Below are 20548 nucleotides of genomic sequence, written 5' to 3' on the forward strand. Positions count from 1 at the left end.
ACTCGGTATCATTGAATTCTTTACTGTGTGATATGATACTGTCCTCCCTTGTAAACATGGACATATTAGTACATGTAGATGTCATTTAAGCATTGGTAGTTAGTTGAAACAATGGAAGCAGAAATGGTATCTCAATATGGAATGAAATTCTAACTTCTAAAGGTTCATATTTTCTAACTTTACAAACCAGCTAGTAGTTTCAGATTTTGTTCTACCTTTATTTTTGGTATCTTATTTCTACATACATGTCTTGAGAGTCAACAACTCCATACACAAACTTTGTCTCTACATTCCTATGTAACAAAATGAATCTATCTATGAACTCTACAAAGGATGATTTGGTGTATCTGGCATATTTGAGTAATCAGAAACCTCCAGTACCAATGGGTGTACGTCTGATTTTGGATTATATTGCTGAAATACTACAACAGAAGCAGAAGTGGAGAAATCTGAAGAAGCCAAGTAGCTTCCAACAGGACCAAGCTCTGAACAATCACTTGTGTTTACCAAAGGTGCTACTTGTGGAATCCTACCTACCAAAACTAGATTGCTCCTATTCTTTTCCATCAATACATTTTTAACATCATCTTTGTTTTCCACCAACCTTTCCTCATACACTATAGATTCTTCACTACTACTGCATACACTTAAGAACTCAGACCAAAACTGGTCATCCTCTCTTTTATCTTCTTCAATGGTTGTTCCATCAGCCACAGTTATTACCTTCTTGTCCTTGTTTGCTGTTAGACCAACCAAGTTGGCACCAAAGGCGAATGTCTGCCCTGGTGGAGCTATAAACTTGATGACAGTAAGCAAAATTCCGGGATGCTCAGCCAATCTCATACCATAGGCTAGTGCTTCGCGGTCATCACGTCCTCCAAAGAATGCAGCCACTACATTGTAGGAAACATCACTGGCTGGAACTTGTCTTTCCCCTCCAAGGCCACGATCAACCAAAATTCCCACCGAGCAAGGAGCATGGCTCAGGACATTCTTATTCACCATCCGAAATGCATGTCCTAGTGACTCCATAGTCCCATCAATGCGTTGGTGTTTGTGGAATGGGAGGAGAATCATTGCTGCTCTCTTTTGGTGCGCGCTGGCACAGATATCCTCATGAATATTACTGAGAGAAGAGATTGCTGTCATGGGACGAACATTGACGCTGCTTAGGGGTCCAAAAGCCTGAAATGCGATCACCAAATTATCTTTGCCATCATGTATTTTGTTCCAAAAGGGAAGCCCATTGTTGCGCGCCTTATGAACCATTGTGATGGCTGAAGGTCTCTCTGAGAGTTCCATCAAATGCATAGCATATATGCAAAGTTTCCCTCGCCTTCTAGTTCCCCTTGATGACTCTATCAAATTGATCAAGGTAGGAATATTCCGGTTGCTATGGAAGCAAGCTAGTACCCGAAGCTCAGTGTCAGGATCCTTGCGCTGGATCATCTTATGCTCGTATGGTACTCCTCTTCGAGCTGGCTTATACACTGCCATAACTATTGGAGTTGTGATGAAGGTGGTGAACAATGCCATCAAAACACATATTGCAAATGCCTGATCATTCAATACCTTCATTTGCAAGAAATATGATAGGTGAAATGGTGAGAAATATAAGTCATCAAAAACTACTAGTGAGTACTAACTTTTGCCAATGTCTCAAGAAAAGTAACTATATTAAGAAACTGGAGAAAATAACATTTGATGACAGAAGATACCCATACCTTGCGATCCTTGCCAATGTTGAGAACAATGAGCTCCACCAATCCCTTGGTGTTCATGAGAAATCCAAGTGCCAAGGCTTCTCTAAAAGGAACTTTACATAACAATGAAACAGAGAATGTGCCAATGACCTTTCCAAAGCAAGCAGTGAATATAACTAGTGCTAGCAATCCCCAAGAAAGTGCTCCTCTTATACTTGCCACATCAGTCTTCAATCCACTTGACACAAAATACAGTGGTAAGAAAAGGCCTGTTACAATGTCTTCTATTTTCTCTGTCAATACCTCAGCAAAAGGGCCATCCTTGGGAACAATTACGCCTACTACAAATGCGCCAAAGAGCGCGTGGATGCCAATGGCATCCGTGACAAAGCTGCAAGCCAGGACTAGTGTCAAGGTAAAGCATATGTAGGTCTCCTTCACCGGCTCGCCCTCAAGCGAATGCTTAGCCATTATGTTAAGAATTGGTTTAATGGCAAAGATGGCAAAGAGAACAAAACCAGCACCACAAAGCAAGACCCAAAGTGAAATCAATGGGGAAGTTTCTGAGCCAGAGAGGGCTATGGCCAGAGCAAGTAGTATCCATGCTGCAACATCATTGACAGCTGCAGCCGACATTGCTATGCGTCCAACATCAGTTGTGAGGAGTTTAAGCTCAGCCAGGATGCGAGCTAGGACTGGAAAGGCTGTGATTGAGAGTGCAACTCCCATGAATAGAAGGAATGGTGTTGGATTAGTACCTTTGGAAATGGTGGCTTTGAGAGCAAATGATGTTCCAATGCCAAGTACAAAAGGGAATGTGATCCCTGCAAGGGCTATGCACAAGGCCTTAGCTCCTGTTTTTCGAATCGAACTAAGGTCTAGCTCAAGACCAACCAGAAACAAGAAGAACAAAAGACCAACATTGGCTAATGTCTCAAGAACAGTTAAACTTTTGTTGGGGAAAACTGTCTTAAGGAATTTCTCATTTCTCCCAATTGCAGATGGCCCAAGTAGTATTCCACCCTGCATTAGAATTTTGAGGACCAAGAAATTTATGAAACAAGATTTAATTGGATATGGCAATGATTTGCATAAAAAAGAAAAAATCTTTCATGTCATAGTTTCAAGGCAAGGATTCATGCAATGAAGGGTCTAATTCTTATTCATGAAAAACTTACAATGATTTCTGCAATGACTCTAGGTTGTTTGAGAGGCCTGCAAATCAGTGCAAGGAATCTGGTGAAGGCAACAACCAAACATATCTGAAGGATCAACAATGGAAGTGCAAAATCCAAAGGGTTTTCATGTTGGAATGCTCCATTGGATACAGCTTTCATTGGTGTTGAACATGTTGAAGAATTAGGAGGAGTAGGAGTGGCCATTTCCAATGGATTCAGGCCTAACTAACAGAAGAAGAAAAAAGAGAATTATCGAGACACATAGAAAGGTTCATATGTGCATGGAATGAGAAAGAATGTGAAGGGACAAAACATGTGTCAACACTAGCTAATGTGACCAATTTGTGAACACACACAAACGCGAATTTCTGATAGATGGTGAATGGTGAAAGATCAAAGGCAATGAACTTTTTGAGGTTTGCTTCTTTTCCTATAGATAGTATCTCGTGTTATAAGGGCTATGCATTTTGTTATGATGGAAAATGTTCACTCTCTTATATATGGTAGCAAGTGTTGAGAGGTTTATTTTAACTATATAGTTAACTACACGTACGGTTCAAATCCTAGTTTGCATGAAGAAAGTTGATTAATTCATTTAGATGATCCGTGTAAGAAAAGGGAGAAAAAAAAGGAAAAGTTGTTTAGAGTGAGTAATTTAAAAAATATAGATATGATGTTAGTTACTTTGGTCCTCAAAATTTTAGACAATCAAATACAAATTAGAATATTGGTGTGGCTTATTTTTATATTTATAAATTTTTTTTATCTTAGTACGTATAAAATGAGTCATTCTATTACTATTCGTTATAATATTTCGATTTTTTTTTCTCAGAAAGCAAACAAAATCATATTTTTAATGATTTATTATTATTGTTATTATTATTTTTTGTCATATGATAATTAATTTCATTCACTGCAGTTTTGTAGAACAAAGCTTGTTATTCCTGGATTTTAAAACAAACAAATAAATAAATAATTATGTTTTTATAGGACTAAATAGAAGAGTTTATTTTTTGTAAAATTTAAATGCGCTCAAAAGCTAGACCTATGAAGCCAAGGGACTATAGTCTATAGGCATAACTTTTTCACATTCACTTTGCAGTTTTAAGTCTTATTTCTAATTTAAAAAAAAAAAAAGCTAGACCCAAGAAAAGGGAGAGTGTGTGCGTGCCTGTTAGCGTGAGTGAGTTTTTTTTTTTTTTTTGGACTGTGCGTGAGTGAGTATTTAAGTTTACCAATCAAGACCAAAAAAAAAAATTTGACCAAGAAAAAATGTTGTGTAAATTATGTCAAAAAATGTAATCTATGATCCAAAGTCCCAAACGGAATTCAAAGTAAATCATATCCACATAAATATATTAGCTTTAGAATACCCAAAATAATATTATAATAATATATTAGTTTCAGCACAAATAATAAATTATTAATGTTTTTATTTATGCAAACCTTATTGGGGTAAGTTTATCTAATGTTTAAAGTAGTTTTAAACTAGTTAAAAGTTCAAGCTTCCAGCTTTAATTGGGCATAAGCTACAGACACATGTGGATTAAAATTGAATTAACTTTTAATTAATTTGAATTCATCTAATAATTAATTTATTAGTTCGTTTAAAAGTATTGATAAAAATGTCATATGCATATAATAATTTATTAGTCTATAAACTCTTAAATAAAATTCTTAATACTTCTTTAATAGAATACAAACAAAATAAAATATAAACAAAATAACTTTAGAAATATAATAGATTACAAGTAGACCATATGATAAATCACCAATATGAAGTTTTGAGGCAAATACTAATGTATAATCATGCAGTTGAAGTAGTTAAGAACTATTTTTGGTACATAGTGGAAGCATTTGACTAAACTGAAAATGAAGTTTTACCAGCATTATTCCCTACTTGATAAACAGGCCTGGCCTGCCATTGTTGCTAAACCCTAGAAAAACTATATTATTTTTCCTTTTTTCTGAAAAAAAAATTATAGGAATCTTTAGGAGCTAACTTCAGCACAAATTTGAGCCTGCAAATTTGTCGTCACATATACTGCATCTTATATTGGGGGGTTATTTGCGAGGTTCAATTTATAATTTAATTCAGTTTATGCTTCTTAATCAAATAATTATATATTAAGAAAAAAAGTTATAATTATTAATAAAAGTTTAATTTCATTTCTTTATAATTTCACATAACTACTTCATCTAATATAAAATACTGCACTCACTACAAATAAGATAAATCGAGATATTAAACTTATTAAATTATAAAATCCTCAATAACATAATTCATACACCAAACGCTCATAATATTCGTATATAAAAATATAATTATTATTTATTAATTATATATTTAAATTATTAAAACATATTAATATCAAAACAGAATTTATTATAAAATATATAAACATAAAACAATTATAAAATTATAATAATATAATTTTAATCATTTTTATTTTCTGAATTAAATTAAATTTACGGTAAGGTCTAGATTGGATTGGATATAAACAAAGTGGATACTACAATGAAGATGGCATAATTGTCTTCATATGAGTATATTTCTTTTTGACTTTTGGATGATGGATTGTATGGTTAGATTTTGATATTTATAAAAGTGTTGTTTTTGTTTAAAGTGTGGCTAAATAAATAAACCACACTTTTAACCAAAGCATCTTCATGAGAAGATATTTTTGCCATCTTCATTGTAATATCCACCGTAAACAAATCCACGTCTCACATTTGCCTTGTGGTGGACATATATATATATATATGAAGATAGGCTTTATTTTTGTGCAAACATTAAAGAGAGAAGATGTTTGGGAAGGTTGAGCATGAACTAGAGCTTGAGGTGGCAGCAAATGAAGCATGGAAGCTGTTTGGGACCCTTGAGATTGCAAAATTTGTTGAGAAAGAGATGCCACAAATCTTTCAGAAGGTGGAGTTGACTGAAGGAGATGGTGCTCTTGGAACTGTTCTCAAACTAACTTTTGTTCCAGGTAACTAATTTAAATACTCAAATTAATTAGGGTTACTCATGTATTTTTCTAATTTATTCCATCATATTGACCTTAATTCACTACCTATTTAGAATTTTTATTTAACAGATATATCCACATTTTTTTATTATTTTTATTTTTTTAATGTGATTATGGCATGAATAATGTTTGGCTTTTGGAACATAATATTTGAAAGAAAGAACTAGATTTGTCGAAGTCCAACAAGATTTAGAGCTAAGGCTCTAGTAATTCTTTTTTGAAAACTTATTTATTATTAACATTTTTTAGGGTTTTTTTGTCAATGGTATAAACTTTTGAATATTATTTTAATAGTTTATTCTATCTCTATATATACATAATAGAATAATAAGGCTATGGAAAATCATGCAACAGGCCAGGAGCATTCCTCTAACTATAATCATACTCACCACCAATTAACAATAGGCCAAACTAGCTATTAATTAGCACATGCATTTTCTTTTCTATTCTGAAAAGTAATGATATATAGTAGCATCATATACTTGCTTAATAATGGAAAATGTATACTGCTAGTTAGGTATTAGGTAATCGTTTGTTTTATTTATTTATTTATTTCAACTTCTTTTATTTCTGGGGGATCGGTTGATTGTGAGTTTCTTACCCAATCACTATCCAAGAGTTTTGTGCTACCTAGATGCCTAGATGTATGAAATTATGGTACTAGTTCCATGAATTGTGTTAGCTAGAATTACTCAATTAACTACAAGCATTTAGCCATTTGATTTGATACGAAGCTATGAAACAAATTTAATCAGTTACTTATTTATAAATGGGAGTAATAGCATTAATTTCCAAAAAATGTTTAATCAAATACTTTGATTTTTAACCAATTTAGATTGGTGTACTGGCCGTTTAAGTAAATGTTGGGGGTTCGAATCCCGCATTGTGTGTATAACAACTCATTGGTTAACGACAAACCTTTAAAATCCGCGACAAATTAATTTTTAACCTGTCGAACTGGGAGATATTGTAGAAAAAAAAAACTTTAATCTTTAACAAAATTTAATTACCAAATCAATTCTTAATCTTTTATTTTGTTAGAATTAGAAAAATCAATTCTCACCTCAAATTTAGTAAAAAAAAAAATTAGACAAGTCAGTCCTTATCATTATCTAATAAAAACATAACAATTCTTAAGAATTTTAATAGGTCAATAAATACATATAGAGAAATAATTTAATATGAAAACTCATTATTTGACGAAATAAAAATTTGAAAATCAATTTGATGATTAAAATTTTTAAGAACTAAAGTATTTGAGTAAAGAATTTTTAAAGACTAATTTAAAATATTACTATATAAATCGAGACAAAAACAAAAGATTATATTTCTATATAGTCTCTGTTTTTACAATATCATGTCTCTATTATTTTATCGTAAAATGTTAAACAAATACACCCTAGCAATTTAGATTTAAAAAAAGCTGTTATTGATGGAGAAATTAATATTCTTGTTTGATTAATTGTTTTATAGAAGTGTTGAATGACATTGATTTGGTTTACATGGATGTTAATTAGGCATTCCGGGGCCACCAAGTTACAAGGAGAAGTTCACAAAGATTGATAATGAGAAACGCATAAAGGAAACAGAGGTAGTTGAAGGTGGGTACTTGGAATTAGGGTTCACTCTATTTAGGGTTAGATTTGAAGTGATTGAAAAAGGTGAAGATTCAAGCATAATCAAATCCACAATTGAGTATGAACTCAAAGAAGATCATGCTGCTAATGAATCACTTGTTTCCACTCAGATACTTGCAAATATTGCTGAACTTGCAAAGAATTATCTCAACAAAAACAAGGCTCCAAAATAAGCTTAGCACAAATATCTCAATAAAATAATTACTAAGATGTTTCTCCCTCATTAAGTTATATTTTTGTGTGTTATTTTTGAGATTGAGAGACACCTATGCTATTAAATGAGAATTGATTGATATGGAATGTTGTATTTCTTTATTTTGGTGTCAAAAGATAAGAAGAAACAAAGAAAACACGTTAAACACTAAAGACATAGTTTCGTTGTAATAACACTATTAAATTTTTTCAAGGCTCATTCTATTCCCATTGCTGTATGCAATTAGATACTGCATATTTAGCCAAAGCATCAGCAATTTGGTTGACATCTCTTTGAATTAGATTGACTTCTGTTTTCCAATTTCCGCTTAAGACCTCTTTGATTTTAGTCACCAAATCATTATCAGAATTTTGCACTTGGTTGTTTCTATCATTAACAAAGATAAAATTAAAGCGTCGAAACAATCCGTCTCGCAAGTGATTTCTCTAAACCCAACTTTCTATGTTAGAATTAGTCCTTTCCAAATTGCAAAAAGCTCGCTCTGAAGAATTGTAACAGGTGTAAAGAACCAGCACAACCACGCAACCAAGAGCCATTATAATCACGCAATACACACCCAAAATCAACAGATTCAACAAATTTACTGGCATTACAGTTTATTTTAACCGAAAATTGAGTAGGAGGAGACTAAAAAAGTAGCAAATAAGAAGGAGTAGACACATAAGTAGCGTTTGGTGGAGAAACAGATACGGAAAGACTGAGACCGAGAGACAGAGACTAAGAGACAGGGATTGAAATAAATCTAAGTATTCTGTTTGGTGCAAAATGGGAGACATAAATTGAAACAAGAATGAAACTCTAATTTAATTTGCATAAAGGGTAAAATTGGAATTAATTAGTTGAAATGAAAGTATTTTAGGTATAAAATATTATTAAAGTTTTAGTCTTCATCTCTAAAAATTTCAGTGTCCCTATTTTTTGGAGGTACTGAAATACTGAAATTTTAGAGACAGAGACAGAAATTTTAATACCAATCTCTGAACTAACAAACACGATATTGAGTCTCAATCTCTCAGTCTCTGTTTCAGTATATCAAAACAAACGCTACCATAATGTATAAATAAAAACTTATAAAATTCAAATAGAGAAGTATGAATAAGAACTATAACCTTACTCATTTCTTTGATGAGTAAATGTCATAGTTTTTTTTTTTTTTCAATATATCTCCAAACTCAATACAATATGGATTAATTGGTCACCGATGTAAGTAAATTTTATCAATTTAATTAGCAGTACATACATAATTATTAGGTCTTGTTCTATCAACTCTAAGATGAGCTGCAAACTAGACTAGGCTTTGGGGTTAAGTGGCATTATATATTAGTAATTTTTTAATTTGTTATTTTATCCCATTTCGTGCAAATTCAGCTTTTCCTCACCCATAGTGTAAATAATTACTGCTTCTTATTCTTTCATCTTTTGTTTTGGTATATTATTTCTCTTTTTTTTGGACATTCTCTCATCTTTATTTCTACCATCTTTCTTACTTTACAACATTTATAATTTATTTTAAAAAAAATTTATAAGAGTACAAGTTCTCTTTTTAGGCCAATTCTCTGGTGTGGATTATTTTGATATCGAATTTGTCTAATTTTTCTTTTGAAGTAACTTTTTAATATTTTGAAATTATTTATTTTCATATTATTTAAACTAAATATTGACTCTTAATTTTGTTTTTAGTAATTCGAAACCAAAATTTAGGTATTATAACAATTACTTTCTTTTAGAAAAACATTAACAACTTCTTTTTCTTGGGTCAGAACATTACAAATTCTTGGGCCTCGTTGTGTTTAATTTCATAACTTTTTGGTACTTGATGTAGATTGAAGGCCGAAAATCCAGAAGGGGATTATATTGTGTGAAGCTGGCCCAACAAAGAGTCAAAAAGGAATATAGAAAATTGCCGTGAGAGTTAGGGCTTTTAACCACACACTATTCTAATACCAAAAAAAAAAACACGATTTTTGAAACTGTCATCTATGATGTTACAAAATTTTCAGAAAAAAAGACAAATCGATGATTGATTTTTCGGTCCGTAGACATTTAAGTACTGAAGATTTAAAAATACATTTAAGTCCTTAATATTTTCAAAATTTAGACACAATGATCATGAGGTCTAATTTATTCCATTTTAAAAACTCCCCCATATGTATATCTATATCAACTAAGTCAATACAACGAGAGTCACATTTAATTTTTTCGTTAATTTTGACCGATCCAAGTGAACATGAAGGATCGATATATCTAAATTTTGAAAAAATAAAAAATTTAAATATCTGTAGATCAAAAAGTCAATAACCTATTTATTCTTTTCTCAAATTTTTAATTTCAGCATGCAAGGCCGTAGTCTAGTGGTGATATGATTACTTTTGTTTTGCCACAGGTACATTCAAGTTTGAGACTTGGCAGAGGTCACATGGTGAATGAAAATTCTTAGTGTTGAATCAAGTTGGGTTAATTTAGTGGTTAACTCAATAGTTTGAATTTCATCTTGTATATACAATAATTTATTGACCAACAATAAATCCTTAAATGAAATTCCAATCTGCGACAGATTAATTCTTATCCTGTCGAATCGAGGGATATTAGTATTCAGAGTTTTATTTTAAAAACCTATTCAAAAGGAAATTAACTAATAGTATCCTAAGTCTTAAAGAATAAGGACACTATATAAGACTCTAAAAATTTTGGATAATAAAATTAAAAAAAAAAGGTTTAGCTTTTTCAATATGATAAATGCATTTAGTATATAACATACAAAAGTTTTTATCATTCAACCCAACTGAATTGAGGTATATAAAAAAGGAGAGGTCTATCAATAAGAATCTTTTTAATTTCCAAATTAAGGCACTAAATATCTACTATATTGAGAAACAAACGCTCATTGATTATCGCAGAAAAAGAAAACCGGATATTGTGTAGTTTTGCAATCTCTTAAATTTTGTCCGTGTGCTTTTCGAAACAGTTTTGTGATATGAAACTTTGAATTAACTGAAATCTAGTGTTTATAACTTTATATTCATCTCATGTATACAGATATTTAAATTTGTCGGCAAGGATAAATATTCAATATATTATGAAATTATGGCATATATTATGCAAATTGGATTCTGCGCTATAAAGACCCATTGGAGTATTGGTAGAAGAAGATATGAATGGTTAAAAAATCTTAATTTGTTGAATAGTCTTCTAGAGTAAGCTTCTGACCTTAGTAGGTGTGGTAAATCTTTTGCCCAAAGAATTAATGTTCCTTATGATGCCAACTCTCCTATTAATTAATTAATTATTTATTTAAAAAAATTGCTACACATACAAGTCTTTTTGATATACAAGTCATTTACATAATGCGTATGTGAAATTACATTATTCTTCTTTGTATTCCGCGTTTTTTCTCTTTCACTTTCTTTTTCTTCTTCTCTTTTTTTTTGCGTTTCTCCTCCTTTTTCTTCGCATATTTCATCTTCATTGTTGTTTTTCTTATTACTGTTATTATTGCTGCATTTTTTCATCCTCATCTTTCTATTGATTTTACAACATTATGTATTTTTTTATTTGATTTTTTTCTCCCAAGAAGAATAAAAAAGAAGAAGCAGCAGAAGACGAGGAAAAAGAGTTTTGAATTATGCAAAATTTATTAGCACACATACACCAAAAATTCTTAAATAATGCACTCGAATATCTTCGTGTTACACCCAAATTTGCTGCAAATATAGAAAAATGTTTCTTCTAATGCTGTATTTTTTCTTTTTTTTTCTTATTTCTTTTTTTCTTTTAGTTGAATGAATGTAACTTCATCATCTTTCAAGTAATTTTGTAGTATTATGTATTTTTTTCTTTGTTTGATTTTTTTATTTTTATTCTTGTTAAAAAAGTAAAACAAGAAAAAATTGAGAAGGTAAAATAAAAATAAAAAGATGAATAAAAAAAAAGATAATGATGATAATGATGAAAAAGAAGAAGAAGAAGCAGCAGAAGACGAGGAGGAGTGAGAAGAAGAGTTTTAAATTATGCAGAACTTATCAGCACACATACACCGAAAATTCTTAAACAATACACCCAAATATCTTCATGTTACACTCAAATATCTTTGTGTTACACCCAAATTTGCTGCAAAAATAGAAAAATATTTTCTTTAATACAGAACTTTTTTATTATATTCAATTCAAATCATCAACAATGCAACATTATTCACCTATAGAATTATAAACTACTAAAAAAAATGAACTAAAATCGAACCACACTTCAGCTACTTGATTATTGGATTTAAAACAATAATTAAGTTCGTTCTGTTTTAATTGATAATCTAAACTTAAATTATTCATTATCTGATTTTCAACAACGAAATAACTGATGATAGAGAAGAAGGAAGAAAAGGAAGGAGAAAAAAAATTCTAATGAAAAAAAATGAGAAAGAGGAGGAGGAAAAAGAGGTGGTGTTGGTGACGACGATAATAAAAGAGAAAAATAATGAAGAAGAAGAAGAATGTATAGTAACGACACAAAAAAAATGTATGCATGTAAATATAAATGACTTGTCTCGTATAAAAAATAATCTGTACGTAGATAATAATTGATTTATTTAATTAATGGCTGCTAATTCTCGTACTAATAATAAGTTGAACCACCTTCAGTATATAATTTGACAAACCATGATCGATAGTCCCTTCTATACTGATCGAATTGACAAACTGTTACAATTTATCTAACGAAATATTATTTTAATTTAATTAATCCAACAAGTGGCAAACATGTACAGGATAGGAAAGCGATAAAAATATTAATATATTTAACCAATTTAACGAATTCAATTTCAAGAAGTAACATCTCAGATCTTGTTATTGTTGCTGCACACATTTTTATTTTCCCATACACGAAATCTTGCTTTAAGATTTTTATTTAATTATTTCTAAATTAATATACAAATTCAGTTTTAAACTGATGCATTAAACGAATCTTAGGTTTTTTTTATTATATTTTATATTGATAATAGTTCAGATTTAAGAAGTAGCATAAAAGTTTAAAATTTAGAAGTTATTAGGATATTTTATTTTTTGTTTTTTATTTTATTTTATTTTTAATAATAAGATAAATTTTGAAAAACACTGCATTTTTTACTTATTTTAAAGAGAAAAACCTATATGTAGTTGTATTAACGTAAAGTTGATAATTAAAAATAGTTAGATAATTTGATATATTTGATTAAATTATCACCTAATAATTTTTAACTATCAACTTCATATTAATACAACAATATATTAATTAATGTTTATCTTATTCAAAATACATTAGCATTCGTTTAATATACACAATTAAATATTATAATAAATATGCATAAACCAAACCTAGGTGGCTTGCAAATATGAACATTGAGGTAGTGGTGGGAGAAAAACCCTTGACAAGATCTAACTTCCTTTTAACCCCCTAATTTGACTATTGCATTAATGATGTCACTTACACTTAAAAACATTTTCTAATAATGCCATTAGAAGAAAACCTAGCACCAAAGATTTCTCAGTATTTATTTTTAAGTGTTCCCACATTTATTATAACAAATATTTTTTTAGGGCGCGCTACACATTCATGTAACTATATAACTAAGTTGGCCCAAGTTCAAATAGAGTCATGTGCATTAATGACGAGTGAAAATACGCGCCTAAAAATCCTTTGTTACTTTATGCTCGTTATGAAAAAATGTTACTTCTTCCTCAACACGAAACTACTATATGAAACCGCTCATTCTTTTTGAATCTCTATAAATCACTCAAACTTCAATCACGTTCTCTGCGAAAACCACTATTGGAGAAAAATCGCAAGAAGATTTGGCAAAAAACAACCAGAAACGAACAAAAACAGCAATAGAGATTCACCTTTCTCCTCCTCCTCATTCTCCTCCTTCTTTTTCGCGTTCCTTCTTCTTCACGTGTTTTCTCCTTATCTTCATTCTTTTGTTGTTATTGCTGTTGTATTTTTTTTTTTTGTCTTTTTCTCTTTCTCTCCTTGGTGAAGAGGCAGTAGAAGGTGAGTAGAAAGAGTTTTGAATTGTACAGAACAGAAATGAAATGGCCAACTCCACTGAACTGAACATCATTCATTTGCTGAATAAAAACGTCATAAACATTTAATAATTAAGAAAAATATTTCTACATGCATAAGGACTCAATTGAACACACTAACAATCAAGTAAATCAAAATGAGCAACTCCACTGAAGCGAGTAACATTCATGTGCTGAATAAAACGTCGTAAACATTTAATCATCAAACATAGCATTATTTCATGCAAAAGAAGTTAACTGAACACATAATAATCATGTGAATCGAAATGGTCAACACCACTGAACCAAACACCAATGATGTGCTGAATAAAACGTGATAAACATTCAATCAGTAAGAAAAATATTTCTGCATGCACAAAGACTCAACTGAATACATTAACAATCAAGTGAATCAAAATGAGCAACTCCACTTAATCGAGCAAAATGTTGGTGTTGTTGGTGATGATTATAACGAAAGAAGAAGAAGAAGAAGAAGAAGAAGAAGAAGAAGAAGAAGAAGAAGAAGAAGAAGAAGAAGAAGAAGAAGAAGAAGAAGAAGAAGAAGAAGAAGAAGAAGAAGAAGAAGAAACAGAACCGCTACATGCATGAATTTGAAAGAAGAAGGAGGAGGAGAAATACTATTCTTGTTGATTGAAAGTTGATCACCATTTATTCATCATATGAACATTGTTCAGTTCACTGACCTTTGTGATTTTGATTCACCAGGTGAATGTTATTCGGTTCTGTGGTCTCATTTTACTTTGTTCAATGTTTAAGATTATTGTGATAGCATGCAGAAATCATTTCCTAGCCGTCTCAACACAATAACCTCATTCAACTGATTTGAAGTTGAATCATTTATTGTTTCCATTCAGAAGTGTAGATCGAAGAAGAAAACGAAGAAGAAGAAGAACGACGGAGCTTATTATGTTGAATTCAATGCAGATCAATAATGAAGAATGCGTCCAGAGAAGAAAAATGCGAATAGAGGAGAACGACGAATTTTATTAGGTTGAAGAAGAAGAAGAAAATGCAAGAAGAGAATAAAGTTTACGTTGAGAAATATTTATCATGCAGCAGAAGATTTATGTTATATATGTTATATGAGACTCGTGTATAACAAATGCGTAAGAGAATCGAGAGACGCATCTGATTGAAATTACTTGAATAGTTTGGATGAAAAAATTATACGAATATAGAGCTTTTTCTATTTCTTTATTGGTCAATAGCTAGAGTTGGTCTTGCTCCCCTTCACTATGAGTATCTCATTGTATAATGCATGCTGCAAATTATTTTATAGGAAACATATTAATTAAAATGATAAATATAATGAAGAAGATCTATAAATAATAATTTCCCTCACTCTCAATTCATTCTTGCACACTTAGTTCATGCTGCCGGATTATAACTTTATTTTAATCACTTATCATAAATGGATTTCGTGAAACTTCATGAACGAGTTATTTTTAGTTAAAATATCAAAATATATACATAAAGAATTAGCAAAGGCAAAAGGGAACAAATTACAATAAATTAAATTGGTTCCACTACTCCTCAAAATAGGATATTCTTTACAGGCAAGTTAAATTTGATGATTAATTATAATAGCTAGAAGTTATTAATATACAAACTAAAATTATGTTAAAGTCACGAAAAATTTTTTTATGTTAAGATAAATTACAGGATTATATTATTTAAGAATATTATTTATACACTAAAATTAGCTGCTGCTAAAATGTATTTTATATTGATGGCTCAAAGTTAAATTATACAAACATGAAATAATCTTTGGTTGTCCACAATATCCCCGACAAGTTAATGACTAATCTGTCATGGATCGTCGGAGCTCTATTTAAGGGTTTGGCGCTGATCAATGGATTGCTGCATATACAAAGTGGGATTCAAACCTCCAGCACTTGCTTAAATAGACTAATAAGAGCTAACCACTAAACCAACCTAAATTAGTTAATATAAAACAATTTTACTATGAAAAATGCTAATATAGAACAATATTATATATAGCTTGATTTAGTAATTTTTTTAAGAAAATGTTTGTAATTTTTAAAAATTTAAACACATCATTTTATATTTAATAAACAAATAAAATATTATATACTTATGTGCGTACGTGCAGTTGTTAAAAATTAAAAGTGCATTTTTAAAACATTTAAAAAAATACTTTTCCAAAATTAATTTGTCCTTATAAATAAAAAAGTTTAATAATATATTAATAAATATTTAAAGTTATATTTATATTTATTTGTATATATTAGAATACTTTTAAATTTAAAAATTATTTTACCAAATAATTGTCTTGTATTTGTTATATTAAAAAGTTATTTTTAGTTTAATTTACTAAATATAGATATAATAGACTTTTGAAAATTATCTTTTAAAAGTAAACTTCAATAAATTATTATTGAAAAAAAAAAGTTTTACTAAGCTAGCTTTATATCTATATCCAACTTATTTCTTTTTAGGATTAAGTAAGATTAACCCAAGATTTGTCCGTTAAATTAAAGAAGCTATTTTATTTCTAATAATATAGAAAATTCGAAGAAGACAGTGGCATACATGATTACACCGTACCATTTCATTGAATATATATATATATATATATATATATATATAAATTGCTTCCTCCCATTTTTCATCCTTATGACCTTAACTACTGCTTCCCTGTGGCCTGTGGGGATATCTTATATATAAATATAAAATATATATTCCTAAAAAACTGGATTCATATATATTATATAATAATAGTAAAACCGTTGTTTGGTAGAAGGAAGATGAACTGTTTCACTAATCACTAAAACATTAGTTGGAGATTTGCTTTGAATGAGAACTATGATTTTGATTACTGCCATGAAAGAATCAATCTTTTAATATGGAAAAGGAAATAATGCCAAAGTTTCTGATTGATGAGAAAATAATATCCAGATGATATACCATGATATGAATTATTAAGACGACAATGACTTTTACACCAATTATTGACAGAATGTATATATGCAGAACAAAAGTACACGTATTGCCAGTAGAAACTAGTATATTTAATTTGTATATAATTTATTTAATATAATAATTAATTATCAAAATATTTTTTTAAAAATATTATTTGTAACTAAAATTAACTACTAATATAAAATATATATTAAAATATAAAATACATATTAAAATAAATTAAATAATATATTATGTAATATAAAATATACATTAAAATAATATATATTTATACATAATATATTGTGGCTGATTTTAGTATATATTTAATATGATTAATTTTTTTTAAAGTAGAATAATAAAATTTTATGTAGTAGTTGATAATGATTTCACAACAAAGTAATAATTAAACTTTTTTCGAATACAAAAAATTAACTACTACTTATATCTATTATTATATTTTTTGTACTTTTATTTGTATTTATATTATAAATATATGTGAATAAATTTAAATTATATTATTTATAAAGTTTACTTATAACTGTGGATATTTGATGATTATGTAATTTCATACAAGTGATATGGCTCATTGAGATTAGACTTTTTTGGTATAAAAATAATGTTAGTTATTCTACGAGAAAGTATAATAAAGGAATTAATTTTTAATTAGTTAACTTTAAAATTTAAGTTTATAATATAGAATTTGACATAAAGAGTTAGTTTATGATTTATAACTTAGGATCTTTCTATAATTTAAGATAAATAAAATAATTTTAAAAAATTGATTAATATTAACTAAAAAAAATTAATTCTCTAACATTTCTCTTATTTTATATTTCTATACAAGTGTTTATAAATTATGAAAATACAATGAGTCAATGAGAAAACACTTTTGTTAATATGTATTTCTATATAAAATGAAAATTAGTTTTTGTAACTCAATTTTTTTTTTATTATATATCTATTACTATAGTTATTAAATTCGATTGATTGAATGCGAGCGAACTGATTCAGTTCAGTCGGGTAAAATAATTATAGTAGGGAATCGACCTTGATCCCTTCAAACTATATAAATTACTTAATTTTTAACCGTCAGACTATGATTAATTTAATTCTTTTTATAGTACTAAAATATATATATATATATTTATATTTAAAACTATAGTGTTTTTTTTTCTCTCTTTTTCCGCTCTTGTTAGAATTAAAGTGGCATAATGTTCTTGTGAAAGCTTAATTAGTTCAGAAGTTAGGAAGTTATAATTAGTCAAAACTTTTTATATTTTATTTTATTTATATTATTTAATAATAGTTTTATTTTTTATTCTACTCTTTTATCATTATGCTTACTACTGTTTTTATCAAATTTACTTATTCATGATATTAAATATAAAATCATATCCCTTTTTATTAAGCACTATTGTAATCAATACTTAATATTTTTTTATAATTTGATTTTTATATATAAAAATACAATAAAAATTAATAATAATTATATTTAAAAATGGTAATTATAATATCAATTACATTAAATAATTGCAATTGACTTTAATTTTTATTACCATTTCAGGAATTAAAAAACGTAAAAACCTTGTTTAATACTTTTATTATTGTTACAAGGTTCATGAATTGTAAGTCGTATAGGTTAGAAGTTAACAAACACAATTCTAGTTCAATTACAAGCATAATTGGGATAGGCCAAGGAAATTTACAAAAAATCGATTTTATCATTGCAAATAGTATGACATTTGAAATCGACCTTAACACGGTACTTATATCAGAAGGAACTGAAGAATAATTTGAACAACAGACGGACTCACTCAATGAAATTGTTGTCAGTCAACTAATTTTCGAAAATATAACCACATTAACTTTGATGAGGTATGATAATAATCTGATATAATTTTTTTTTGTGTTTTTATGTGCATTTATAATTATATTGTACTAAGTAAGTTCATACACATAACATTCATAAGTTCATATACATAACATCTATAATTACATACAACTAACATCAAAAAATTAAATTCATGTTTATTAGACATTACATCCATACACATATCATTTTTTAGTTATTGCATAAGTAACTATCAAGTTACTACAAATGTTTAAATTTTATCATAATTGAATTTAAAAAATATCAAATTCTTAAATTAATTTATTTAATTGATAAATTTACTCATAACATCCATAAATTTATACACATAACATCCATAATTTCATATTAATAACATCCATAATTTTGTGCACATAATATTCATAATTTCATATTTATGATGTCTATAATTAATAAATTTTTATAATTAATATTACCAAAATTTAAACTATGCGTCTTATTGTATTCTTCAAATTATCTCATGTGCACTAATAAGTCATAATTTTAATTATTAATATTTTTTATTTAATATTCATATGTATGCTTATTTATTGATTTTAATATAACAAGTTAATAATTATTTCTAAAAATTTATTTTTTAATTTTTGTTTATATTTTATATTTTATTTTTTATTTTCTAATAGTCTATATGTAAAATATAAATTGTATAGTAAAAATTGTTAAATTTTTTTAATTTAACCTCCATAATTTATGCAGAGAAATTACATTTTAATGAGAAATAATGTGATTGAGGGATGTTAGGGATTTGATTTGAGAGAAACAGAAACTAATTTTAGAAAGAACATTAATGACTCTAACCACGCAGAATAAATGTGAATGATAAAAAGAGTGGATGATAAGGAGGTGTATATCACTTACTTATCAAGAGAATGAGAATTTTTTAGTAATATTTCTATATTGTAATTACTCTTTGGCTACCTAATACTACCCAGAAGTTAAAGGAACCGGTCAAATTATTACGAAAGGTAATTTATTTTTTTTTTAATAAACAATGTGGAGAAAACAATAATATAAAGTTACCTAAATATAGAAAGGTTTTGGGGGTCTTCATCAATGGATAAATTAAAGAATCTATTATTATTGTATGGGTATCTCGTAGAATAATATACGCATAATCCATTGCCAATTCAGGGTTGACCTTGGCCACCATATATCTTATTATTACTATATTATTTATTACTAATATACGCAAACGTAAACATCTTCACTTACTACCAAACACTATTGACAGAAATGGCTACTAGGTATTCATACACGTATATACCTAGCAATGGGTTCTCTTACTAATTAGTTACTTAAGATGGATAACTACATATTAATAACGTATATATGTATATCATCATATATATTATTAATTATGATTATGAATTAGTTAGGAATGTGGTAGGGCTTAATTATTAGTGGTGGCGCCAGCAGAAACAGATCTGTTATTATTATATATGTTAGCGTGATTTGTTTGATACGGAACATATGATGAAACTAAAAGGAAAGAAATGGCTGCTATCCCCTTCACCTTGTATTATAAGTTTAATTTCTCATCATTAACGATATAACTTTATGTGATTTTTGTAAGTATGACTCAATCTTTGTCTTTTGAGTTATTTTTTTGGGTGTTGTTCGTATTAGAAGATATAACTGTTTATATTATTTTTTTTTTATTGGTTTAAATTTTTGGCAAAAATTATTTTATAATATGATATTAGAATTCTATATTCGAAAAGTCTAAAATTTGATCTTGATGAATTAAAAAAAAAATTGAAAAAATAACATAAGATAAATAAAAGAAATTGCTATGCAAAAATTGCATAAATCCAAAAGAAGCTTAAAATTAAACAAATTTAAAATAGATTTTTATTTAAAAAAATGTTAAAATTATAACCATTCAGATTGTAATATCTTTCTATTAGTTTAAATTTTT

The 20548-nt window shown here is 28.4% G+C and overlaps 2 protein-coding genes across 2 annotated transcripts; one reads left to right on the forward strand and one right to left on the reverse strand.

Annotated features, from left to right (window-relative positions):
• Positions 1 to 207: 207 nt before the first annotated feature.
• On the reverse strand, positions 208 to 3194 carry LOC112789320 (cation/H(+) antiporter 19-like). The gene is made up of 3 exons (XM_025831165.3): positions 2882 to 3194; positions 1725 to 2726; positions 208 to 1572 (listed from the first exon to the last, which is right to left on the reverse strand). The coding sequence occupies exons 1-3, from the start codon at positions 3083 to 3085 to the stop codon at positions 325 to 327; spliced, it is 2454 nt and encodes an 817-aa protein (XP_025686950.1). The 5' UTR covers positions 3086 to 3194; the 3' UTR covers positions 208 to 324.
• Positions 3195 to 5572: 2378 nt separating this feature from the next.
• LOC112789321 (norbelladine synthase) lies at positions 5573 to 7862 on the forward strand. The gene is made up of 2 exons (XM_025831166.3): positions 5573 to 5871; positions 7428 to 7862. Exons 1-2 carry the CDS (start codon positions 5688 to 5690, stop codon positions 7718 to 7720), a joined length of 477 nt encoding a protein of 158 aa, XP_025686951.1. The 5' UTR covers positions 5573 to 5687; the 3' UTR covers positions 7721 to 7862.
• Positions 7863 to 20548: the final 12686 nt, after the last annotated feature.

Source organism: Arachis hypogaea, chromosome 3 (genome assembly GCF_003086295.3).
Source record: "Arachis hypogaea cultivar Tifrunner chromosome 3, arahy.Tifrunner.gnm2.J5K5, whole genome shotgun sequence".
Lineage (NCBI taxonomy): Eukaryota > Viridiplantae > Streptophyta > Magnoliopsida > Fabales > Fabaceae > Arachis > Arachis hypogaea.

Excerpts from the sequence above, each read along its gene's own strand:
- LOC112789320 (XM_025831165.3), bottom strand. The coding sequence starts at position 3,085 with ATGGCCACTCCTACTCCTCCTAATTCTTCAACATGTTCAACACCAATG. Across the intron at positions 2,727-2,881 it reads GAGTCATTGCAGAAATCATT|GGTGGAATACTACTTGGGCC; the intron begins GTAAGTTTTTCA and ends ATTCTAATGCAG. Across the intron at positions 1,573-1,724 it reads ACATTGGCAAGGATCGCAAG|GTATTGAATGATCAGGCATT; the intron begins GTATGGGTATCT and ends TTGCAAATGAAG.
- LOC112789321 (XM_025831166.3), top strand. The coding sequence starts at position 5,688 with ATGTTTGGGAAGGTTGAGCATGAACTAGAGCTTGAGGTGGCAGCAAAT. Across the intron at positions 5,872-7,427 it reads CAAACTAACTTTTGTTCCAG|GCATTCCGGGGCCACCAAGT; the intron begins GTAACTAATTTA and ends GATGTTAATTAG.